This window comes from Bufo gargarizans, chromosome 1 (assembly GCF_014858855.1).
Source record: "Bufo gargarizans isolate SCDJY-AF-19 chromosome 1, ASM1485885v1, whole genome shotgun sequence".
Taxonomy (NCBI): Eukaryota; Metazoa; Chordata; class Amphibia; order Anura; family Bufonidae; genus Bufo; species Bufo gargarizans.
This window is the reverse complement of record NC_058080.1, coordinates 558,926,182-558,943,052: the sequence shown is the minus strand read 5'-3', so window position 1 is coordinate 558,943,052 and position 16,871 is coordinate 558,926,182. Positions and strand designations below refer to the sequence as shown.

The window sequence follows — 16,871 nt, the reverse complement described above, 5'->3', positions numbered from 1 at the left end:
GCACTATCCAATAAATACCTATTCTTTTCCATTATAAACGCTGGAGTATTTATCGTTACTTACCATCTGCAAATAGACATTAAAAGCACCATTTTTACTCAGCCTTTTAGAGAATATATCCCCAAAACTTCACAGTGAAGCAGCCAAACCTCAACCTGCATGGTATCCATCTCACATACCTCCTCAAGAACCATCCATCGATGTAAACTGGAGCAAAATCACATTTGCATGATTTTATTGAAATCACAGTAAAAGCGCTGTATACCATAGGTAGGATGGGTGGCATGGCTTAATAGGAAAGTGGAAGAGGCCACAACTCTGTCGCAAACTAAGCCAACCAATAGTTGGTATAAAGTTGGAGAAAATTGTCTAGCCATGCACCAAATTTATTATACAGCCCGAGCAACAGGGATAATTTAGCAGAACCAGGAGTGGAGGTTACACAGAGATGAGGTATAATGAAAAGATCTGCAACTGTTCAGTGTTTTTGACCCACACCTGGTTTGGGCTCACAATCACTGATGGAAATAACTGATCAAATAACTGACGTGTGAGCAAGCCCTTAATATTTTCAGTGTTGGCCCTTCTTTTTCAAGGTCTCGATATGCTCGCCTTTTCTTCTCCAGACAATAATTTTTCCAGAGGCCCCAAGCAGCCTGAAGGACTTTCCCCCAGTCCTCTGCAGTCCAATCTCTGTACTTCCTGCAGAATGTCAGTTAGTCCTTGATGTTTTTCTTGGAGAGAAGTGAGTGCTTTTCTGCCCATTTTGACACCAGACCATCCTCCAAAAGACTTTGCTTAATTGTGCATGCCAACATTAAAGCTTCCTGAGACCATCCATGTGTGTTGGATTTTCTCTCATCCAAGTGAGTAGGCTTACTCACAATTTTGCCTAAGAACACTGCCCTGAATAAAGAATGGTATCAAAACATCCTTCAATAGTAACTTCTCCCAGTGATCCAGAAGCAGTTTGGTCATGAACAATGCCTCTTCCAGTATGATGGAGCACCATGTCACAAGGCAAAAATGATAACTAAGTGGCTTTGTGAAAAAAACATTGAAGCATTAGGTATCCACACAACCAAAATAACATGAACAACACATTTAAAATGTTATTCAGTGAGAAATCTGTACAGTATAAGCAATAAAACAATGTAATTTTTTTTTTCTATATTAGCGATGCAAAAAAATGTATAAATTACAAAGTAATTTATATGTACCGTCACAATGTACCAAAAGAAGCACTCTGTTTCCCGGCCAGGAGGTGGTTGGGACTATTTCTCATCTTGCCTTAGTAACGGTGAGATGAACGGTGAGATGAGACAATTCCTTTAAGATAACTTCTTGAGTGAAAACTATGGTAAAACTAAATTATTTATCTCTCAAATTCAGATAACTTGATTCCTCCTTTTGTTTCAGGTTCTTCCTTGGTTATCTGCATTGTGTCTGCAACATCTGCGCTGGACAGCTATGGAGTTGGGGAAAAGTAAGTGTATAGTACAGATTATAATTTCATATATAGTCCAGTTTAGGGATGAGCAAATTGATTCAAAATTTATCAGCTTCATTCGAGTTTCCCCAAAAAATTCTACTTGCAAACAAAGTAATCTTTGGTGTTTTCATTTGGAAGATTTACACAAAGCTGTGCCTCCTATTTTATATTCAAAATTTAGTACACTAGGGAGTAGTGTTGATCACCAAAGTAATCTTTGGAGTTTTGTTTTGGAAGATTTACACAAAACTGTGCCTCCTATTTTATATTCAAAATTAAGTACACTAGGGAGTAGTGTTGATCGCAAATATTCTAATCGCAAATTTTTATAATGAATATTGGCACTTTGAGAATTTGCGAATATCTAGAATATAGTGCTATAGCTTCATAATCACGAATATTCTCTTTTTTTTTTTTTTTTTTCATCAGTACCCATGATCCCTCACTGCTTCTTGCTTGTGGGCCAATGAGAAGGCTGCAATATCTTTGACTTTAGGAGTAGTGTTGATCGATAATTTTCGTATCACAAATTTTTATCGTGAATTTTTAGATTGCGATTTTCGCAATCAAGAAAATAATGACTGGAGATCACGAATTCGTGAATATATGACAAATATTCACCCAAATATTTGTGAAATATCGTAAATTAGAATATTGCCCCTGCCGCTCATCACTGCTAGTGAGGGAACCAGGGCAGGGGAAATGAAGACACGATCAGATGACCCTGGGTGGGACCCTGACCAACAGGCTTTCCCACGATGCTTTGCAATCAGCTTGACGGCCAATCAGGAAGAAGGATATTGGCTGGTCAGAAGGAAAAATGAATGAAGCCAGAAAAGGAGGCAATATGGACAATCATAATACTTTAGTAGGTGGCTTGGCTTTCTCTACATGATAAATGCCACTTGCTGAAGTGAAACAACCCCTTTAAGTCAAAATAGCGACAAATAACATTAGCCACCATAGGCAAAAGCTGCAGGCAAATGCACTGTCCAACACCCCAACCAGCATTTCACACAAGCCAATCAATGGTTGCTGGGTCAGTGTTGGCAGAAGTCCTAAATGGAAAGTTTGCAGTCGCAATCAACTACATCATTAATATTTGTTGTGTATCTTAACAGGTACATGTGTACGGTGGAGGAGCCTGAGTATGTTGTGGTACTAGCCTGTGTGTTTTCTTCTTATTTGCTTACTTATTGCACATTCAGGGGAGTTGTAGATTTTATAATATTATGACATCATATCAGAGTTTAGCACACATTTTCATACAAATAGCAAACAAAATATGGCAGCACACTCTTATAAATAGGGACTAGGGATTAGAGATTATTTGGGATTACGTGTACATTGGTACTATGCCTACTATATATGAAAAATGGAAGCTCTTTGCACACATTTCTGATCAAATGTTTGTCAGACCCATCACGGTGGCTTCTGCAGATGGGTACCTAACACTATCAGAACTGCCTCTCCTGGGCCTCACTTAAGCCTACAAACAATGTTTAGGATCGTGTAGGCACCAGCTATATTTAAACCCTGCTTAGAAGCCCTGGGCAGATGGGCGGGCAGTGATTTATCTAAAAGGAGGTAGCTACTCTCTGCTAGTGGCATCTGCAGAAGCCACCCTGACGTTGGTAGATGGGTTCAACACATATTTGATCAAAAATAGAGCTTCTATTTTCCATGTATAGTAGGTACAGTACCAATGTACACGTAGTCCAGAGTAATCTCTATTTCATAGTTCTATTGTTTGCATAGAAGTGTGCTGCCATATTTTGTTTGCAGCGTGTATGTTAGCTTTATGGATGTGCATTTTTATACAGGCAAACTATTGTGAAATTATCACAAAGAAGCAGGACCTATCAATAGAACTCGTACATACTATTTTAGGTTGCAAAAAGCATCACAGCAGCACATTGCCTGTAAATATAGCTCTCTCCATCAATACAAGATGCAATTAGTGTTGATCGAGCACCGTAGTGCTCGGGGGCTCGGGCCGAACACATCGGGATGTTCGGGTGTTCAACCAAGTAACCGAGTATAATGAAAGTCAATGGGAGAACCCGAGCATTAAACCAGGTACCCCCTACTCTGAAGAGAGGAAGGTGCCTGGTTCATAGGAAAATGTCAGAAATTAGGGGAACACCACCGAAACGGTTCTGGAACAGCATGGGAAGGATGTCTGGATGCATCTTGTACTTGCAGGTCGCTGCTGGGAACGATGTTGTCTGAATAGTGGCCAATTTTACAGACTGACAATAATTCGCACAGAACCGAAGAAAATTTTTTATTTTAGAGGAAAAATTTATAGGAAACATTCTTTCTTATATGATGCAGGGGGAGAAACAGAACTGGATCGCACATCCACAATGCTATGCTTTGATCTAAGTCGCTTCTGAGCGCTATAATAAAGTGTACAGCCCCCCATACTACATGCTGTACAAGATGCATTAGTGTACATTTTGATCAAAAGGCATAAGCCCACTCACCATGCCAAGGTTGCCTCTTTGAGTGGGACCTACTCTGAAAAAGGCGCAGCGACCATGCAGTGACGAGGTGGCGCTGCCCTAGTAGGCGGCGGGACCCAGGAGTCAAACAGCACCTCTGCTGTCTGATTATGCCACCCATGGCACTGGGTCCCACCAACCCACCAGCACAGCGCCACAAAAACAAAGGCCACCACGCAGTACTGCATCATGTGAACAGTTGTCTAACACAACATGTCCACCACTATCAGGAGCTACAGGTCAATGACCACTATATGCAGATCTGTGTGATTAAAACCACCTGTGCTGAATGGGATGTTTCTCCCCCTGCATCATTATTTGAGTCTTTTCTTCTTTATTACTGGTATCAGCACTCCTGCCATTCGGCACAGGTGGTTTTATTCACACAGGTCTGCATATAGTGGTCATTGACCTGTAGCTCCTGATAGTGGTGGACATGTTGTGTTAGACAACTGTTCACATGGTGCAGTACTGCGTGGTGGCCTTTGTTTTTGTGGCGCTGTGCTGGCGGGTTGGTGGGACCCAGTGCCATGGGTGGCATAATCAGACAGCAGAGGTGCTGTTTAACCCCTGGGTCCCGCCGCCTACTAGGGCAGCGCCACCTCGTCACTGCATGGTCGCTGCGCCTTTTTCAGAGTAGGTCCCGCTCAAAGAGGCAACCTTGGCATGGTGAGTGGGCTTATGCCTTTTGATCAAAATGTACACTAATGCCTCTTGTACAGCATGTAGTATGGGGGCCTGTACACTTTATTATAGCGCTGAGAAGTTAGATCAAAGCATAGCATTGTGGATATGCGATCCAGTTCTGTTTCTCCCCCTGCATCATGCTTTCTTATATATTTACTTGTATATAAAGTGCAAGTGCTGACAAAAATTACAAGGAAGAGGCACTCTGATACAACCTGTATATATCACATAAAGGAGGGCCTCATTCACATAGTGGTACAATTGTTCATGTAGTGGGACTCCTACACTCATAAAGCCTATGCACTAAGTGAAAGGGCTGCCAAAAATTACAAGGAACTGGCACTTCAATACACCCTTTGTTACACATAAAGGAGGGCATGATACAGAGCCTTGAAAAATTATGATTGATGGCCTGCTGGTGACCCTCAAAAACATTTGAAGCAAGGGCCTGCTGATCTGACCATCTAAAACATTATGGGCGAGGGCCTGCTGCCTCTTTGGTGACTCTAAATAACCTGGGGACAATCGCACATCCTGTGGCGGCGACGATCCATTCGGATGTCTGCCCTATCAACTTTCAATGTTATTTTCAGCTCAAACCATGTAGACCATAGGTAACGGGGGAATCATGGTTCGATTCCAGAGAGGGCACCGGAGAAACAGCTACGGCTACCACATCCAAGCAAGGCAGCATGCGCGCAAATTACTTATTAGGTATAATTAAGTGAGGGCCTGCAGGTGAGCTGACCCTGTAAAAGATTTTAGGTGCAGGTCTGCGGGTGAGCTAACCCTGTAAAATATTTTAGGTGCGGACCTGCAGGTGAGCTGACCCAGTAAAAGAATGTAGGTGAAGGCCTGCTGGTGAGCTGACCCTCTAAAAAATTCTATGCGAGGGCCTGCAGCTGAGCTGACTCTAAAAAATTATATATGAGGGCCTGCATGTAAGCTGACCCTGTAAAACCTTATATGCGAAGGACATACTGTATATGCGAGGGCATTATATGTGACAAATAAACATGTTGATATGATGGAAGAGGAGGAGAAGGATGAGAAAAGTAAGATTCAACCATATACCCTTCTTTGTGGTGGAGGGGTATATGGGAATACAGTGTATTTAGTACATTATAAACAACACATTTAAAGTGCTTTTATGTTCAGCCGCTTTCCTCTGGTGGAGTCGAGAAGTCATGGTCAATCCAGGCCTTGTTCATTTTCATAAGAGTCAACCTGTCAGCATTTTCAGTTGACAGGCGGATACGCTTATCTTTTATAATGCCACCAGCAGCACTAAATACCTGCTCAGACAAAATGCTGGCGGCAGGGCAGGCCAGCACCTTCAAGGCATAGAGCGCCAGTTCGTGCCACGTGTCCAGCTTGGACACCTAGTAGTTGTAAGTAGTGTTGATGACGAATATTCAAATTGCGAATTTTTATCGCGAATATAGGTACTTCGAAAATTTGTGAATATTTAGAATATAGTGATATTCGAGATGTTTTTTATTGCGAATTTTCGCAATGCAAATTTTTATTGCAAAATTTTCAATTGCCGAGTAAAAACATGATTCCTCCCTGCTTCTTACTTGTGGGCCAATGATTCATTAGCCCACAAGCAAGAAGCAGGGAGGAATCATGACAATAAATGGGAAAAATGATGAATATTCTAAAAAACGAATATATAGCACTATATCGAATATATTTGTTTTTTCGAATATTTGTAATATTCTAAAACAAGAATATATAGAAATATAGCGAATATAAAAAAAAACTATTATAGAGCAATTTAGCTATTATAGTGCTATAATCTTCTTTGTCTAATAGTTGTAATTTTTTTCTCATCTGAAGTTCAGATTGGAAAAAAATTTCAACTATTGAAAAACAGATTATAGCACTATATTAGCTAAATTGCTCTATATTCGTTTCGAATATTCGCTATATTGCTATATATTCTTGTTTTAGAATATTACGAATATTTGAAAAAATTAATATATTCGATATAGTGCTATGACTAGGGATGAGCGAACTCGAACTGTATAGTTCGGGTTCGTACCGAATTTTGGGGTGTCCGTGACACGGACCCGAACCCGGACATTTTCGTAAAAGTCCGGGTTCGGGTTCGGTGTTCGTCGCTTTCTTCGCGCTTTTGTGACGCTTTCTTGGCGCTTTTTGAAAGGCTGCAAAGCAGCCAATCAACAAGCGTCATACTACTTGCCCCAAGAGGCCATCACAGCCATGCCTACTATTGGCATGGCTGTGATTGGCCAGAGCACCATGTGACCCAGCCTCTATTTAAGCTGGAGTCACATAGCGCCGCCCGTCACTCTGCTCTGATTAGCGTAGGGAGAGGTTGCGGCTGCGACAGTAGGGCGAGATTAGGCAGATTAACTCCTCCAAAGGACTTGATTAACTGATCGATCTGCAGCTGTGGATCATTGAGCTGCTGATCCTCAATTGCTCACTGTTTTTAGGCTGCCCAGACCGTTTGTCAGTCACATTTTTCTGGGGTGATCGGCGGCCATTTTGTGTCTTGTGGTGCGCCAGCACAAGCTGCGACCAAGTGCATTTAACCCTCAATGGTGTGGTTGTTTTTTGGCTAAAGCCTACATCAGGGTGAAGCTGTCACACCAAGTGCATTTAACCCTCAGTAGTGTGGTTGGTAAAGCTGTGACACCAAGTGCATTTAACCAGCAATAGTCTGTTCATTTTTTGGCCATATACTAAATCAGGGGCAAGCTGCGCCCATCACCAAGTGCATTTAACCAGCAATAGTGTGGTTATTTTTTGGCCATATCCCAGTCTAATTCTGTCACTAAATCCATACCGGTCACCCAGCGCCTAAATACTAGGCCTCAAATTTATATCCCGCTAAATCTCTCGTTACCGCTGTCCTGTTGTGGCTGGGAAAGTTATTTAGTGTCCGTCAAAGCACATTTTTTGTTCTGGGTTGAAATACAATTCCCAATTTAGCAATTTAAAAATTTAGTGGTTTCTGCTGTATCAGAGCTATTTGAAATCTATCCCTAAAAGGGTATATAATATTCAAGGTGCACATAGGGTCATTCAGAATAACTTCACACACCCGCTACTGTGCATTTCCAAGTCTAATTCTGTCACTAAACCCATACCTGTCACCCAGCGCCTAAATACTAGGCCTCAAATTTATATCCAGCTAAATCTGTCCTTAGTGCTGTAGCTGGGCGAGTTATTTAGTGTCCGTTCAAGCACATTTCTTGTTCTGGGTTGAAATACAATTCCCAATTTAGCAATTTCATAATTTAGTGGTTTCTGCTATATCAGAGCTATTTGAAATCTATCCCTAAAAGGGTATATAATATTCAAGGTGCACATTGGGTCATTCAGAATAACTTCACACACACCCGCTACTGTGTATTTCCAAGTCTAATTCTGTCACTAAACCCATACCTGTCACCCAGCGCCTAAATACTAGGCCTCAAATTTATATCCTGCTAAATCTCTCGTTAGTGCTGTAGCTGGGCGAGTTATTTAGTGTCCGTTCAAGCACATTTCTTGTTCTGGGTTGAAATACAATTCCCAATTTAGCAATTTCATAATTTAGTGGTTTCTGCTATATCAGAGCTATTTGAAATCTATCCCTAAAAGGGTATATAATATTCAAGGTGCACATTGGGTCATTCAGAATAACTTCACACACACCCGCTACTGTGTATTTTCAAGTCTAATTCTGTCACTAAACCCATACCTGTCACCCAGCGCCTAAATACTAGGCCTCAAATTTATATCCTGCTAAATCTCTCGTTAGTGCTGTAGCTGGGCGAGTTATTTAGTGTCCGTTCAAGCACATTTCTTGTTCTGGGTTGAAATACAATTCCCAATTTAGCAATTTCATAATTTAGTGGTTTCTGCTATATCAGAGCTATTTGAAATCTATCCCTAAAAGGGTATATAATATTCAAGGTGCACATTGGGTCATTCAGAATAACTTCACACACACCCGCTACTGTGTATTTCCAAGTCTAATTCTGTCACTAAACCCATACCTGTCACCCAGCGCCTAAATACTAGGCCTCAAATTTATATCCTGCTAAATCTCTCGTTAGTGCTGTAGCTGGGCGAGTTATTTAGTGTCCGTTCAAGCACATTTCTTGTTCTGGGTTGAAATACAATTCCCAATTTAGCAATTTCATAATTTAGTGGTTTCTGCTATATCAGAGCTATTTGAAATCTATCCCTAAAAGGGTATATAATATTCAAGGTGCACATTGGGTCATTCAGAATAACTTCACACACACCCGCTACTGTGTATTTCCAAGTCTAATTCTGTCACTAAACCCATACCTGTCACCCAGCGCCTAAATACTAGGCCTCAAATTTATATCCTGCTAAATCTCTCGTTAGTGCTGTAGCTGGGCGAGTTATTTAGTGTCCGTTCAAGCACATTTCTTGTTCTGGGTTGAAATACAATTCCCAATTTAGCAATTTCATAATTTAGTGGTTTCTGCTATATCAGAGCTATTTGAAATCTATCCCTAAAAGGGTATATAATATTCAAGGTGCACATTGGGTCATTCAGAATAACTTCACACACACCCGCTACTGTGTATTTTCAAGTCTAATTCTGTCACTAAACCCATACCTGTCACCCAGCGCCTAAATACTAGGCCTCAAATTTATATCCTGCTAAATCTCTCGTTAGTGCTGTAGCTGGGCGAGTTATTTAGTGTCCGTTCAAGCACATTTCTTGTTCTGGGTTGAAATACAATTCCCAATTTAGCAATTTCATAATTTAGTGGTTTCTGCTATATCAGAGCTATTTGAAATCTATCCCTAAAAGGGTATATAATATTCAAGGTGCACATTGGGTCATTCAGAATAACTTCACACACACCCGCTACTGTGTATTTCCAAGTCTAATTCTGTCACTAAACCCATACCTGTCACCCAGCGCCTAAATACTAGGCCTCAAATTTATATCCTGCTAAATCTCTCGTTAGTGCTGTAGCTGGGCGAGTTATTTAGTGTCCGTTCAAGCACATTTCTTGTTCTGGGTTGAAATACAATTCCCAATTTAGCAATTTCATAATTTAGTGGTTTCTGCTATATCAGAGCTATTTGAAATCTATCCCTAAAAGGGTATATAATATTCAAGGTGCACATTGGGTCATTCAGAATAACTTCACACACACCCGCTACTGTGTATTTCCAAGTCTAATTCTGTCACTAAACCCATACCTGTCACCCAGCGCCTAAATACTAGGCCTCAAATTTATATCCTGCTAAATCTCTCGTTAGTGCTGTAGCTGGGCGAGTTATTTAGTGTCCGTTCAAGCACATTTCTTGTTCTGGGTTGAAATACAATTCCCAATTTAGCAATTTCATAATTTAGTGGTTTCTGCTATATCAGAGCTATTTGAAATCTATCCCTAAAAGGGTATATAATATTCAAGGTGCACATTGGGTCATTCAGAATAACTTCACACACACCCGCTACTGTGTATTTTCAAGTCTAATTCTGTCACTAAACCCATACCTGTCACCCAGCGCCTAAATACTAGGCCTCAAATTTATATCCTGCTAAATCTCTCGTTAGTGCTGTAGCTGGGCGAGTTATTTAGTGTCCGTTCAAGCACATTTCTTGTTCTGGGTTGAAATACAATTCCCAATTTAGCAATTTCATAATTTAGTGGTTTCTGCTATATCAGAGCTATTTGAAATCTATCCCTAAAAGGGTATATAATATTCAAGGTGCACATTGGGTCATTCAGAATAACTTCACACACACCCGCTACTGTGTATTTCCAAGTCTAATTCTGTCACTAAACCCATACCTGTCACCCAGCGCCTAAATACTAGGCCTCAAATTTATATCCTGCTAAATCTCTCGTTAGTGCTGTAGCTGGGCGAGTTATTTAGTGTCCGTTCAAGCACATTTCTTGTTCTGGGTTGAAATACAATTCCCAATTTAGCAATTTCATAATTTAGTGGTTTCTGCTATATCAGAGCTATTTGAAATCTATCCCTAAAAGGGTATATAATATTCAAGGTGCACATTGGGTCATTCAGAATAACTTCACACACACCCGCTACTGTGTATTTCCAAGTCTAATTCTGTCACTAAACCCATACCTGTCACCCAGCGCCTAAATACTAGGCCTCAAATTTATATCCTGCTAAATCTCTCGTTAGTGCTGTAGCTGGGCGAGTTATTTAGTGTCCGTTCAAGCACATTTCTTGTTCTGGGTTGAAATACAATTCCCAATTTAGCAATTTCATAATTTAGTGGTTTCTGCTATATCAGAGCTATTTGAAATCTATCCCTAAAAGGGTATATAATATTCAAGGTGCACATTGGGTCATTCAGAATAACTTCACACACACCCGCTACTGTGTATTTCCAAGTCTAATTCTGTCACTAAACCCATACCTGTCACCCAGCGCCTAAATACTAGGCCTCAAATTTATATCCTGCTAAATCTCTCGTTAGTGCTGTAGCTGGGCGAGTTATTTAGTGTCCGTTCAAGCACATTTCTTGTTCTGGGTTGAAATACAATTCCCAATTTAGCAATTTCATAATTTAGTGGTTTCTGCTATATCAGAGCTATTTGAAATCTATCCCTAAAAGGGTATATAATATTCAAGGTGCACATTGGGTCATTCAGAATAACTTCACACACACCCGCTACTGTGTATTTCCAAGTCTAATTCTGTCACTAAACCCATACCTGTCACCCAGCGCCTAAATACTAGGCCTCAAATTTATATCCTGCTAAATCTCTCGTTAGTGCTGTAGCTGGGCGAGTTATTTAGTGTCCGTTCAAGCACATTTCTTGTTCTGGGTTGAAATACAATTCCCAATTTAGCAATTTCATAATTTAGTGGTTTCTGCTATATCAGAGCTATTTGAAATCTATCCCTAAAAGGGTATATAATATTCAAGGTGCACATTGGGTCATTCAGAATAACTTCACACACACACGCTTCTGTGCATTTCCAAGTCTAATTCTGTCACTAAATCCATACCGGTCACCCAGCGCCTAAATACTAGGCCTCAAATTTATATCCCGCTGAATTTGAATACAATACATTGGGCCAAATAATATATTTGTTGTTGTGGTGAACCATAACAATGAGAAAAACATCTAGTAAGGGACGCGGACGTGGACATGGTCGTGTTGGTGTTAGTGGACCCTCTGGTGCTGGGAGAGGACGTGGCCGTTCTGCCACATCCACACGTCCTAGTGTACCAACTACCTCAGGTCCCAGTAGCCGCCAGAATTTACAGCGATATATGGTGGGGCCCAATGCCGTTCTAAGGATGGTAAGGCCTGAGCAGGTACAGGCATTAGTCAATTGGGTGGCCGACAGTGGATCCAGCACGTTCACATTATCTCCCACCCAGTCTTCTGCAGAAAGCGCACAGATGGCGCCTGAAAACCAACCCCATCAGTCTGTCACATCACCCCCATGCATACCAGGGAAACTGTCTCAGCCTCAAGTTATGCAGCAGTCTCTTATGCTGTTTGAAGACTCCGCTGGCAGGGTTTCCCAAGGGCATCCACCTAGCCCTTCCCCAGCGGTGAAAGACATAGAATGCACTGACGCACAACCACTTATGTTTCCTGATGATGAGGACATGGGAATACCACCTCAGCATGTCTCTGATGATGACGAAACACAGGTGCCAACTGCTGCGTCTTTCTGCAGTGTGCAGACTGAACAGGAGGTCAGGGATCAAGACTGGGTGGAAGACGATGCAGGGGACGATGAGGTCCTAGACCCCACATGGAATGAAGGTCGTGCCACTGACTTTCACAGTTCGGAGGAAGAGGCAGTGGTGAGACCGAGCCAACAGCGTAGCAAAAGAGGGAGCAGTGGGCAAAAGCAGAACACCCGCCGCCAAGAGACTCCGCCTGCTACTGACCGCAGCCATCTGGGACCGAGCACCCCAAAGGCAGCTTCAAGGAGTTCCCTGGCATGGCACTTCTTCAAACAATGTGCTGACGACAAGACCCGAGTGGTTTGCACGCTGTGCCATCAGAGCCTGAAGCGAGGCATTAACGTTCTGAACCTGAGCACAACCTGCATTACCAGGCACCTGCATGCAAAGCATGAACTGCAGTGGAGTAAACACCTTAAAACCAAGGAAGTCACTCAGGCTCCCCCTGCTACCTCTTCTGCTGCTGCCGCCTCGGCCTATTCTGCTGCTGCCGCCTCGGCCTCTTCCTCCGCCTCTGGAGGAACGTTGGCACCTGCCGCCCAGCAAACAGGGGATGTACCACCAACACCACCACCACCACCTCCGTCACCAAGCGTCTCAACCATGTCACACGCCAGCGTTCAGCTCTCCATCTCACAAACATTTGATAGAAAGCGTAAATTCCCACCTAGCCACCCTCGATCCCTGGCCCTGAATGCCAGCATTTCTAAACTACTGGCCTATGAAATGCTGTCATTTAGGCTGGTGGACACAGACAGCTTCAAACAGCTCATGTCGCTTGCTGTCCCACAGTATGTTGTTCCCAGCCGGCACTACTTCTCCAAGAGAGCCGTGCCTTCCCTGCACAACCAAGTATCCGATAAAATCAAGTGTGCACTGCGCAACGCCATCTGTAGCAAGGTCCACCTAACCACAGATACGTGGACCAGTAAGCACGGCCAGGGACGCTATATCTCCCTAACTGCACACTGGGTAAATGTAGTGGCAGCTGGGCCCCAGGCGGAGAGCTGTTTGGCGCACGTCCTTCCGCCGCCAAGGATCGCTGGGCAACATTCTTTGCCTCCTGTTGCCACCTCCTCCTTCTCGGCTTCCTCCTCCTCTTCTTCCACCTGCTCATCCAGTCAGCCACACACCTTCACCACCAACTTCAGCACAGCCCGGGGTAAACGTCAGCAGGCCATTCTGAAACTCATATGTTTGGGGGACAGGCCCCACACCGCACAGGAGTTGTGGCGGGGTATTGAACAACAGACCGACGAGTGGTTGCTGCCGGTGAGCCTCAAGCCCGGCCTGGTGGTGTGTGATAATGGGCGAAATCTCGTTGCAGCTCTGGGACTAGCCAATTTGACGCACATCCCTTGCTTGGCGCATGTGCTGAATTTGGTGGTGCAGAAGTTCATTCACAACTACCCCGACATGTCAGAGCTGCTGCATAAAGTGCGGGCCGTCTGTTCGCGCTTCCGGCGTTCACATCCTGCTGCTGCTCGCCTGTCTGCGCTACAGCGTAACTTCGGCCTTCCCGCTCACCGCCTCATATGCGACGTGCCCACCAGGTGGAACTCCACCTTGCACATGCTGGACAGACTGTGCGAGCAGCAGCAGGCCATAGTGGAGTTTCAGCTGCAGCACGCACGGGTCAGTCGCACTACAGAACAGCACCACTTCACCACCAATGACTGGGCCTCCATGCGAGACCTGTGTGCCCTGTTGCGCTGTTTCGAGTACTCCACCAACATGGCCAGTGGCGATGACACCGTTATCAGCGTTACAATACCACTTCTATGTCTCCTTGAGAAAACACTTAGGGCGATGATGGAAGAGGAGGTGGCCCAGGAGGAGGAGGAGGAGGAGGAGGAAGAGGGGTCATTTTTAGCACTTTCAGGCCAGTCTCTTCGAAGTGACTCAGAGGGAGGTTTTTGGCAACAGCAGAGGCCAGGTACAAATGTGGCCAGCCAGGGCCCACTACTGGAGGACGAGGAGGACGAGGATGAGGAGGAGGTGGAGGAGGATGAGGATGAAGCATGGTCACAGCGGGGTGGCACCCAACGCAGCTCGGGTCCATCACTGGTGCGTGGCTGGGGGGAAAGGCAGGACGATGACGATACGCCTCCCACAGAGGACAGCTTGTCCTTACCCCTGGGCAGCCTGGCACACATGAGCGACTACATGCTGCAGTGCCTGCGCAACGACAGCAGAGTTGCCCACATTTTAACCTGTGCGGACTACTGGGTTGCCACCCTGCTGGATCCACGCTACAAAGACAATGTGCCCACCTTACTTCCTGCACTGGAGCGTGATAGGAAGATGCGCGAGTACAAGCGCACGTTGGTAGACGCGCTACTGAGAGCATTCCCAAATGTCACAGGGGAACAAGTGGAAGCCCAAGGCCAAGGCAGAGGAGGAGCAAGAGGTCGCCAAGGCAGCTGTGTCACGGCCAGCTCCTCTGAGGGCAGGGTTAGCATGGCAGAGATGTGGAAAACTTTTGTCAACACGCCACAGCTAACTGCACCACCACCTGATACGCAACGTGTTAGCAGGAGGCAACATTTCACTAACATGGTGGAACAGTACGTGTGCACACCCCTCCACGTACTGACTGATGGTTCGGCCCCATTCAACTTCTGGGTCTCTAAATTGTCCACGTGGCCAGAGCTAGCCTTTTATGCCTTGGAGGTGCTGGCCTGCCCGGCAGCCAGCGTTTTGTCTGAACGTGTATTCAGCACGGCAGGGGGCGTCATTACAGACAAACGCAGCCGCCTGTCTACAGCCAATGTGGACAAGCTGACGTTCATAAAAATGAACCAGGCATGGATCCCACAGGACCTGTCCGTCCCTTGTCCAGATTAGACATTAACTACCTCCCCATAACCATATATTATTGGACTCCAGGGCACTTCCTCATTCAATCCTATTTTTATTTTCATTTTACCATTATATTGCGAGGCTACCCAAAGTTGAATGAACCTCTCCTCTGCCTGTGTGCTAGGCCTAAATATATGCCAATGGACTGTTGCAGTGGTGGGTGACGTGAAGCCTCATTCTCTGCTATGACATGCAGACTGATTCTCTGCTGACATGAAGCCAGATTCTCTGTTACGGGACCTCTCTCCTCTGCCTGTGTGCTAGGCCTAAATATATGCCAATGGACTGTTGCAGTGGTGGCTGACGTGAAGCCTCATTCTCTGCTATGACATGCAGACTAATTCTCTGCTGACATGAAGCCAGATTGTCTGTTACGGGACCTCTCTCCTCTGCCTGGGTGCTGGGCCTAAATTTATGACAATGGACTGTTGCAGTGGTGGCTGACGTGAAGCCTGATTCTCTGCTATGACATGCAGACTGATTCTCTGCTGACATGAAGCCAGATCCTCTGTTACGGGACCTCTCTCCTCTGCCTGTGTGTGTGCTGGGCCTAAATATATGCCAATGGACTGTTGCAGTGGTGGCTGACGTGAAGCCTCATTCTCTGCTATGACATGCAGACTGATTCTCTGCTGACATGAAGCCAGATTCTCTGTTACGGGACCTCTCTCCTCTGCCTGTGTGTGTGCTGGGCCTAAATATATGCCAATGGACTGTTGCAGTGGTGGCTGACGTGAAGCCTCATTCTCTGCTATGACATGCAGACTAATTCTCTGCTGACATGAAGACAGATTCTCTGTTACGGGACCTCCCTCCTCTGCCTGGGTGCTGGGCCTAAATATATGCCAATGGACTGTTGCAGTGGTGGCTGACGTGAAGCCTCATTCTCTGCTATGACATGCAGACTAATTCTCTGCTGACATGAAGACAGATTCTCTGTTACGGGACCTCTCTCCTCTGCCTGGGTGCCGGGGCCTAAATATCTGAGAATGGACTGTTCCAGTGGTGGGTGACGGGAAGCCAGATTCTCTGCTATGGAACCTCTCTCCAATTGATTTTGGTTAATTTTTATTTATTTAATTTTTATTTTAATTCATTTCCCTATCCACATTTGTTTGCAGGGGATTTACCTACATGTTGCTGCCTTTTGCAGCCCTCTAGCTCTTTCCTGGGCTGTTTTACAGCCTTTTTAGTGCCGAAAAGTTCGGGTCCCCATTGACTTCAATGGGGTTCGGGTTCGGGACGAAGTTCGGATCGGGTTCGGATCCCGAACCCGAACATTTCCGGGATGTTCGGCCGAACTTCTCGAACCCGAACATCCAGGTGTTCGCTCAACTCTAGCTATGACTCATTGGCCCACAAGCAAGAAGCAGGGGCGAATCATGTTTTTACTCGCCAATTGAAAAATTTGCAATAAAAATTCGCACTACAAAAATTTGCATATTACGCGATCATTACCTTGTTGATTTTTCGAGTAAAAAAATTGTAGAATATAATGAATATTCGAATTTGCAAATATTCGACAAATTTTCTACAAAATATTCGCTAAATATTGCGAATTCGAATATGACCCCTGCAGCTCATCACTAGTTGTAAGGCACTGAGGGATCTTTGAGGAGGCTGACACAGT

The 16,871-nt window shown here is 44.2% G+C and overlaps 1 protein-coding gene across 2 annotated transcripts in view; it reads left to right on the top strand.

Moving 5' to 3' along the window:
- Nucleotides 1-16,871, top strand: part of ADGRD1 (adhesion G protein-coupled receptor D1) — a 909,072-nt gene that overhangs the window by 601,438 nt on the left and 290,763 nt on the right. For both annotated transcript variants that reach the window (XM_044275622.1, XM_044275624.1), the window contains one exon: nucleotides 1,420-1,486. In XM_044275622.1, coding sequence (XP_044131557.1) covers nucleotides 1,420-1,486 — 67 coding nt within the window. The remainder of the gene's footprint in view (nucleotides 1-1,419; nucleotides 1,487-16,871) is intronic.